The following is a 9780-nucleotide window of genomic DNA, read 5'->3' on the forward strand; positions in this document are numbered from 1 at the left end:
TATACTACTGATGTTTCATTTTATTTTATTTCTGTGTATTATCTGCTTTGATATTATTAACAGGAATCATTTGCAGGTAAGACTTTTCACCTATCATAGAAGCCAAGGTCAGTGTAAAAGTTACAGCAGGATATCCAGATGTGTGTGAAAAGTGAAGGAGTCAGTCAGTGAGCTGGCAGCAGACAGTAAAAACCATGAGATAACATTTGAGTTGATTTTTCCAATTGAATTAAAATTCAATTCGGACTACATTTTCCAGTTATGTCATTGAATATGTACAACCTTGACTCTAGTGAATGAACAGCTATTGCAAAGGGAGATCCTTTTTGAAAATCCTCTACTGCTTCTGCAATTTTCAAAGTGCTTTATGCAGAGTGCAGTACTTAGGCATAGATGATAAATGACTGAAATAATACATCACAGTCATTGCACTCAGCAGTTTATACAATTCTTTCACATCCATTATTTTGTCTGATCTGCACAATAACCCTAAAATGAAAGGAAGCCAGTTTCATCCCTTAACAGAGTCTGTGAGCACTAGTCAGGCTCCAAACACTGTTCCAGGTCATATGAATCCCATAGTGAACAGAAGAAGCTACAGCCTCTCCCTTCTTGGCTTCCATTTTAGCAGGCAGAAGAGAGTCAAAATAAGTAAAGACAAAATAAATCAGGGAAAGAAGATAGCAATGTCAGAGAAGTACTATTCTTTTCAAACGAGGGAGATATTGTCCCCATTTGAACTACAGCAAACAAGGTTGTCAGAAAAGTAGTATCATTTCCCCCACAGGAGTCTACTTATTAAGAAGCAGAAGCAAGAAGGATATCTTGATCTCCTCATCCCCAATTCTCCATTTGCCCAGTCGTTTTGTCATACTCACAATGATCTGGTAATTCAGTGTCCATTTGTCAGGAACTGAACCTAAGGGTTTGGTTTGGAAATAGCATGGTCAGCCTCAGGACCATATTTTTATCCCATAAAAATATTTCCAGATTTCAGTAGAAATAGCCATATATTCTCAACAGTATCCACCAAAGTTCAATCTGGTTATTCCTGTGACATTTTTCCTGCTGAAATTGGACTTCAGTATTATTTTGCAACTAAGACCTTGAAATTGAACACTCCTCATCTTTCAGAGTACCTTTGCTTCTGATTTGCCCAGCACTTAGGTACTACAGTGACAAATCTCACACTTACTGTTTCTGTCAAACTTGTGACAACTTGTCATTCTAAAAGCTCTGCGTCCCTTCCTGAGAACCACTTTTCCTGATAATTCACTTTTAATAAACAAATCAAGAAAATTCTTAATATCTTTTTGTCTCCTGATAGTCCTACCCAACAGGTTGAGTCTTCATTGAGTACTTCAAATGCTAATGTTTTGAAGAGGAAAAGCTATCAATCTAGCCTATTTCATATCCGATAAATATAGTCCAATCATCTGTAGATTCAAGGCTGCAGATGCTGATGGAACTTTCCAGGAAGGCAGCCACACTTGCATGCATAATCAGTCCACTGCATAACGGTCCACTGTTAGCACTGAGAAAGAAAATCATTACGATGCCTACCTGAAAGGAAATTTTAACAAAAGTCATTTTTTTACATGACATACATAGAAGAGCTGATAAACTTTAGGTCAGAAATTGTGATTTAACAATAAAAATAATTTTTAAAGTACTTTTAAAAGATTGATTAGTTTAGACAGCCCAGACAGGGAAGTTTGTTTTTGCATTGATTTCCCAGGCTTTTTAATTTTGAATTATTGTACTGAATTATAGAGCAGCACCCTAAAAGGGGTCTCTGGCCTCACTGTGCCTGTATGTTACACATCCCCAAGTTCAAGGTAGCGCATATTTTGGTTGCTTTACTCTCTGCACTCATCTCCGCATTTACTAAGGACCTCCACTGGGTAGAAATCGGAGCTGAAGAAATCTTAGAGAAGATAGTTCTGTGTGGGAGGAAATAGACATGAGACGGAGAGGTGAATAGTGAGCATAGAGCCGAGAGGGGTTCACGGAGGTAGAACTCTCCTCTGTCTAGTGTGGAGGCTGCTGCCACTTTCCCTCCTGGAGGATATCATTCCACCTGCTGTGCCGCACTTGTGAGATGCTGTAGGCAGTTCTGAAGACCACACCAGACTTTCAAAGATGAACACCATTTAGTAACTGGTGGGTGCTGCTTTGTTCTTCAAAGCCATGAAAGCGTACTGAAGGAAGGCATGATGGCTTACCACCTAATTTAATCGAGTAAGTTGCCTTTTCTTGGGTAATACCTAATTACTGTGCTTAACTGTCCTCCTGGAAAGGCACTGCAGGATTTTGACTCTGATTTCCAGGGACTTGTGGGTCCATCGTCTTGACTACACCTGTGGTAATCATGGCAGGTACTGTGGTCTTTTCTGTGGAGAATCTGATACACATTTTTCTTGACTAATCTCCAAAGAGGGCTATAGATTGAGCCTTCTGCCAAGCTGTACATCCCCTTAATCTGTGCAATGAATGTATCCCAGTCAACAACTTCACCTGCATGGAATTCTATTCCCGATGCATTCTGCTAGTTGGCCTTAGGTCCAGCTCTGATCTTTCCTTGAGACCTCAAGGTTAAAATTATTCATGGAGGTTCTTGCTCTTCATTTCCTTCTGTAGTTCAAAGAAAGATGAGTTTAGCTTCTCTGTCTTTTTTCAGAAAGAAAGTTCTTAGATGTGGAGATGGTAATAAATTTTTCTTCCAGTTTGGTCTGACCTATTGACCTAGACTGACCTAAATATGGCAGCGAGAATTTCATGATTCCGCACAATCATGGTACAAGTACTCTCTGGTCATTTTTGCTGACCTCCTTAAATTATTTGAAACATGTGGCTATTGTAATGAGGCAATAAGTGCACAAGGTAATGAGGATTAGGGAAAAGCTTGAATTTACTTATTAAACAAATTGTCTTGAGCCTATAGTATGTGTCAGTTAGTACACTGTTTGACTAGAGATAGAGCCGTGAATAAAGCAGACAAATAGTATGGAGTATTTATTGTAGGAACATTTCAAAACAAAGCCAGTTGTACTTTCAGCAGGTGAAATCCTTGGGGGCACTGGCTTCTGCTGGGCTGTCAGTATTATGTCAAATAATGTGCTGTTGCCTTAGTGCATGGAACAGTTTTGTTCCTTTAAATTTTCTTTGCAAACTCATTTGCTGTTAGCACGTACCATACTTGAAAAAGAAATGCTTTCCTAAAAAAATACCAGTCTTTTCAAAAGTCTCCAAATTTTCTAGGCATTGAAATTAAAAGAGCAGAGAAATTTTTGCTCAAGTTAAATTCTTCGAATGTCTGGTTACATTTGATACGTATATTTTTTGTGTATAACAGATGAAGTCTTATGAAGTGGTGACTGCAGTTTGCAGTCATTCTTTCCGCATTAGCAGAAAAATGAGAAGCTTCAGCTACTCTGATTTCTGTGCAGTGACAGAAGTTTCTTAAGTAGCAGACTGCTTCTTAACTGGCATCTCAATACTCCTAGTGTAAACTTTATCACAAAAGCAGAGGTTATCAGGTGAGATGAACCTAAACTTTACCTTCCTTTCCCATTCCTGCCCCACCACAACCTTCTTTGGGTGATGCTGTTCATGAAAACCTATGCCTCTTTGAAATGTGCTCTCCTGAGTGTTACATTGCTTGGGAAACTTGAAATGTTCTCCTGTGCATACCTGCAGAGTGTGATGGGAGTCATTAGACTCTTTCATGAAACTAAGATATGTAAAGATGTATTTTTTAAATCAACCAGCTTGTATATAATCACTGAAAATATATTGTTTTCCATTTCTTTTATAGCCCACAAGGCGATCTGCCCGATTGTCAGCAGTAAGTACCTCAAACCCTCTTTGGTGTTAGTTCTTAGGAATGATGTTCCCTTTGCCCAAACCAACAAAAGGAAGAAGATGGTTATATTCCCCTGGGCTTTGCATATTCTCTTGAAACACTGAACCGGTGTTGCTATGCAGGTTACTTAATCACATCCATTGGTGAAAAACAGTGGCCAGCTGTGGAGTGATTTGACCTGGCTGGATTTCTGACACACAACCAGCATTTTAAACTTGACCTTGAGAAGCTACAGTGTAACAGCTAAAGTGGATAGAATTCTAACTCTAACTGAAGCTTATGCTTTAGAAATATCTCAGTGTGTCACTTCTTGGCCTTTTGGCTAAGGTCAAGTGCAGAAAATTTCCCAGTCTGTTGTCAGAATGTTTTGAAGGTTATCTGAATCCATATGTTTATGTTCATGTTAAACCTAGAATATCTTTGAAAAAGCATTAATTCTACTTTGTTGCTTAGAGTCCCGGTTTGTCCCTGTCCCGGGGACTCTGTTAAGGGAAGAGACAAAGTGCGGTGTACTGCTGGAGTGGGCTGTGTGGCTGATGTCAGACACAACTGGGCCCCCTCTTCCTCAACTCTATGCTGCTTGCTGGTTCATGTGCTTCGCAGCCGTGAACCAGACCTCATTCTGTTAACAGAGATCAGCCAGACTTTCATGGAAGATTCTGGTTAAAATTCCTGCAGGCTAGTTTGCTCACTGAGAAACCAATGAGAAAGGCATTGACATCTTGGCTTAGAGTATACATCCTTACCGTGGATCCTATCCCCAATCCATGCCTGTGCATGCGAATAAGTGTTAGGACCACTCACTGGTTGAAAAGTACAAGGACAGTTGGGGCTGGGATGGAAAGGAGCCAATGTTGCATGTGAGAACCACAGGTCATGGTTAACAGTCACCCTGAGAACCTAAGAGCTGGGAGATGCCACTTGTTAATTGGTAATCAGTGAAGGGACTATACTTTGTAAGTCAAATGAAAACCAAAATTGAAAATAAAACTTTTCTGGGCACCCAGAAGGAGCTACTTAAGGACCTAAAACTGGGATACATGGCTGTGAGACCAACAGAGAGCCTCATCGAAGGCCTGCAGATCACAGACTACAGGCCTCCTGACATTTGAATGGCGAGTCAGGAAGAGAGATTTGTCTGAAAGAAAATCACATACAATTAAATGATTCGCTATAACCTTTGAACATGTATCTATTAATGCAATGTATCAAACTTGGAATGATAAAATATGTTAAGTAGTAAAGAATCTAGAAGCCATGCAAACTGCTCTATTTGGGGAGCACAGCACAGATCTAGGGTGGAAAGAAGATTAATATAAACATTTAAACCTCAATTTTCCTTTTTTTAAAAATAATTTGAAACGTCATTTCTAATAACAGCCAATCTTCTAGAAGTTTCACTTCATGCCTTGATGAAAAGGGCCAGATTCAATTTGTAACTGAACCACTTAAGCACATTAATGAGGAACATACATCTTTTTCCACAGGGAGAAATCTGGCCAGTGTTTTCTATTTGAAAAAACATGCTGCTAGTGCCAGGCAAGCTAGACTTATTTTACTTCAGTTCTATAAGAAAGACATTTGTCCCCAAACACCTCCAAAAAGCCTTTAGTTTAACCTGGCTATCATCACCAGTATCCACAAATGCCACCTGGCCTCTGACCCTCGGGAATCTCAGGGCTGAAGCTTCATGGCCCAGGCGCTGTGGTCCCAGTGTTTGTGGACCTGCTCTTGGGAACAGGAAAAAGTTCACACAAGGCAGGACAAGAAGCTTCCTGGGAGGCCCTTGAGCCAGTAATATTTGTGAAAAAATAATATTAGAGATGGGCATTATTTTAATAATATCTTTATATTATTTAAAATATTTTTATGATAGTTATAGATATGGGGAATTTTTATCATTAAAACTGCATTAAAAAGACTTAGTAATATGTTCAAAAAGCAAAGTTACAGAGAGAGAAGGAGACCCTCCATCCGCTGGTACATCTATCAAATGGCTGCAACAGCCAGAACTGAGCTGGATTGAAGCTGAGAGACAGGGGCTTATTTCAGGTGCAAGAGTCCCAGGAGCATTAGCATTCCCAGGAGCATTAGTAGGAAGTGGAATTGGAAGTAGAACACCTAGAACTCAAACCAGTACCCATATCAAGTGCTGGCATCACAGGCCACAGCTTAACCCAGTACACCACAGTGCTGGCCCCTGTAATTGCATTCTTAATAAAAACGTTCTAGAGCCAAAGGAACCCAGTATCTGGCTGTGTTAGTCTTTCCTTAAGCTGATACTGTGGAGTTTTGTGTGGAAAGCACCTTGATATCTGTATCAGAGGGGCAAGCATTTAAAAATGAGTTTGAAATGCTGCACAAGCAGCAGCCTTCGTTTCTGGCGAGGTTTTACCTATGATTGTGCTGTGATTTCTGAACTGCTGTGAAGGCCACTGTGACCAAATTCATTGAGTCATTTCACCAAGGGCCTGAGTCATTCCTCTTGGTGCTGTGCTATGATAAAAGGAAGTATAGAGACATTACACGTAGAAGTTCATCCCTGTTCCCAGAGCACTGTCCTGGACCGGGGGTGGGGAGGGGGAACAGTGAGTCAGCTGTTCCAGCTCCTCTGCCACTCATTTCCAAACTCAGGGTGAAAACAGCTATGAGATGCAGAGGTCTTTCTGCTGTTACCTAATGCTGAAACTGGGATGAGATTTTTTTCCAAAACACACAGTCAGAATGAGCAGTTGTCTTCTGCAGGCCTTTTGAATCTCTTGATGCTGTTGTCTTTCTCAGTATTTGTATAATTTTTTTTTGCAGAAACCTGCTCCACCCAAACCTGAGCCAAAACCAAGGAAAACATCTGCTAAGGTAAGAGGTACTGTACACCACCCATGTTACTTTTTAATCCATGAATACATTATAATCCAAGATCAGAAAAAAATCACCCAAGTAAGGAGCACATTCCATGATTCAGGCCAGAGCGTACTGACCAGAATGCTGTTAACCACTTTACTTTCTTAAAAGACATAAGGCACAATTTCATGCTTTTTCAAGATATGTTTTCTGCTTGCTCAATGAGTCACAGGAAATCAGAGTGTGTTGCTCTAAGATGTCTCATCTCCAATTGGGGCCTTGCAGCTGCCTACTGCTAGTTCATATAGCAGGGGGATCGGAGCATGGCTAGGGTAGGATTTCTCATTTCATGTATCCCATGGTCGAAGGTCACTGTCCTAATCAGAACAGTGTAATAATCAATACCTGCGAGCATTTGCAAAGCCCTTATCGTGGGCCAGACATTGTTCTGGTTGTTTTATTCTTAGAACCATCCAATCACTTCCTTTTGAGATAAGCACAGATGCCCTGCACTGCAGGTGAAGAAAATGAAGCCTAAAATCCTTGAGAAACCTACCCCAAAATGGCTTTATTGCACTTTGCCATTCAGAGCATTAGTTGTGCCTGATTGTAAAGCATTTGAAATCATGAGGATGGAGGACCAAGTAGGCGTGGCGGCAAGCAGAACTTAGTGAGGCTTCATCTAAAACTGTGGAATGTTTCTTCATGGGGGCCTCGGGTCTGTAGCACTCTTCAGCCTTCCAGCTGTGGAAGCTGCGCGTCTCCCTGCGAAGTGGGCTGAACCATCCGTTGACTCTCCACATGGCAGGGCCACTGCCCAACGAAGTATGCAGAGAAGTGTGGTGTTTTCCACGTAAGGGAAAGTCTAGCGGATTTTCTAAGCCTATCCCATCTTTACCAGACTGTTACTCAACAGGCAGCCCGGCATGCCTGGAATTCCTGCTCTGCCTCCAGCCACCTGGAGGCTTCACCTATTGTTGAGCAAGAGGTGATTGATTTCAGCTAACTTCACCACGTTGCTCATGGTGGTTAACATCTTTTGTTTCCCTTTGATCCTCTGATAGAAAGAAGCTGGAGCAAAGATTAACAGAGGCGCTAAAGGGAAGAAGGAGGAAAAGCAAGAAGCTGGAAAGGAAGGTACTGCACCATCTGAAAATGGTGAAACTAAAGCTGAAGAGGTACTTTCCATAAATACCTCCCACTGATTGAATCAGTGTCTTAAAAGAAATTGCTCAGTTCTTCAGCCACTGATAGCACGTTCATAATATCTCTTTTTATTGCCTGAAATGTAATTGCAGATCCACATCTCTCGCTCAACTGTTAATGTCTCAACCTCCAGAAGTACCCCACCCAGCACATTGTCAGTAAAGGGGCAGATTGAAACAGTGAGAGTTAAGGGTACAGTAGAAAATTCTGCATGTTTGCAGTGACTAGACTCAGATGGTAGTGTGCTGTGTTTTGTTTTGTTTTGTTTTGTTTTCCTGTTATGAACAGTGGGAGCTTGCAGGTAAGATTTCTGTGGTTGCTTGGAAAGCACAAAGCAGCAAATGCAGTGCAGTGTTTGCATAAGACCTTCCTGCCTTTTCTGCTTTACATGCAGAGGTGAGCTAGATGGTGCAGTAAAGCCACAGAGAAACAAATAATCAGAAGTGTGTGGTGGTGGGTGGACTTTTCTTTGGTTATAGTAGCTTTAGTACAGTAACTGAATCTTTTTCTTTCTTTTTCACAGGCTCAGAAAACTGAATCTGTAGCTAACGAGGGAAAATGAATGGTCATGGAAAATTGGGGTTGATTTTTGTGTACCTCTTCAGACAACTTTTAAAAGCTATTTTTACCGAGTATTTTGTAAATGCTAATTTTTTTAGGACTCTACTAGTTGTCATACAAAAATATATAAGGGTGGACATTTTACCCTCTGATAGTCATGCTTTTTGGAAATTTCCATCATTCTCAAGTAAAATAAATATCAATTTAATATTGGAAGCTGTGTGTAAAATTGATTTAGCATTCCATGCACTTGCTTTAAAGTTTTAGTCCCGTGCATACTGTGGTGTTTTTACTGTGCATATTTGAATTTTTCATGCAGTTTTTCTAGAGCAATAATCAGTGGTGCTTTTGTACCTAGGTTTTATGTGATTTTAATGAAACATGGATAGTTGTGGCCACCTGCTGACTACTTGTGGTTTAAAATAAAAGGTTTTTTTTGTCTGCAAAGTTATCTGCCTGTTAGAATCTTTCCTACCTTTGGGGAGTGTTTCATTTTACTCTTGCAAGTGATATAAAGAATCACTGCTCTCTGGATCTTGGTGACACACCTAAAGTATCAAACAACACTACTTCTTAATTTCCTGACCTTTAACATTGTTATTATTGACGTAAAGGCATGTGTGACTGCTAGTGTAGAGTTCCATCTAATTCACTTTGTACTAGAAGTGGCCAGTAATGATTACCATATAGGAGTATAGCACCCAAATTTTTGAAGTGCTTCAAAAACAAAATAGAGTTCTTCTAATCCAGAGCCAAGTGAAAAAAATCACTGATTTGCAATCAGCTTTGAAATTTTCTCCCTCTGGAACTAATCTACTCAGATGTTTTCTTGCTCTTTGGGTAGTTCACAGTCCTCAAAGCTCTTTACCTAAATTGACCATGCTTGACCTGTATGGACTGGCAGATGAGATGTCTCTCTCTCTCCCACCCTACTTCCCTTTCAAATAAGTACAAATTTAGAATAAACAACTTATTTTTAAGATTTGTTTTTCAATTTATCTTAAAGGTAGACCACTAGACATGAGAGACTGAGGAACTCTCTATTCACTAATTCATTCACCACATCTTGGCAAGCAGCCAGGTCTGGGTTAGGCTGAAGCCAAGAATTAGGTGCCACATCCTGGTCTCCTTCGTGGGTGGCAGGGACCATCTTCTACTGATTTCCCAGGTCTCCTAGGAGGAAGCTGGATGGGAAGTGAAGCACCTGAGACTCTTAACCAGAGCTCTAGTATGAGATGCCAGTGTTATAAGCAGCAGCTTAACCCTTGTGCCAAAACACTGACCCCTAAAATCAATGAGTGGTTTTG

At 40.6% G+C, this 9780-nt stretch overlaps 1 protein-coding gene across 5 annotated transcripts in view; it reads left to right on the forward strand.

Annotated features, from left to right (window-relative positions):
• The window catches only part of HMGN3 (high mobility group nucleosomal binding domain 3), a 28485-nt gene extending 19565 nt beyond the window's left edge, over positions 1 to 8920 (forward strand). Inside the window, exons 3-7 of one of the 5 annotated variants that reach the window (XM_058661229.1) lie at positions 3818 to 3847; positions 6671 to 6721; positions 7771 to 7884; positions 8005 to 8104; positions 8436 to 8920. In XM_058661229.1, coding sequence (XP_058517212.1) covers positions 3818 to 3847; positions 6671 to 6721; positions 7771 to 7884; positions 8005 to 8104; positions 8436 to 8449 — 309 coding nt within the window. In that variant the 3' untranslated portion in view covers positions 8450 to 8920. Of the gene's footprint in view, positions 1 to 3817; positions 3848 to 6670; positions 6722 to 7770; positions 7885 to 8004; positions 8410 to 8435 lie in introns of those variants that run through there. The other 4 variants (XM_058661224.1, XM_058661234.1, XM_058661238.1 and 1 more) reach the window with 4 other exon arrangements.
• Positions 8921 to 9780: the final 860 nt, after the last annotated feature.

This window comes from Ochotona princeps, chromosome 1 (assembly GCF_030435755.1).
Source record: "Ochotona princeps isolate mOchPri1 chromosome 1, mOchPri1.hap1, whole genome shotgun sequence".
Classification (NCBI taxonomy): domain Eukaryota; kingdom Metazoa; phylum Chordata; class Mammalia; order Lagomorpha; family Ochotonidae; genus Ochotona; species Ochotona princeps.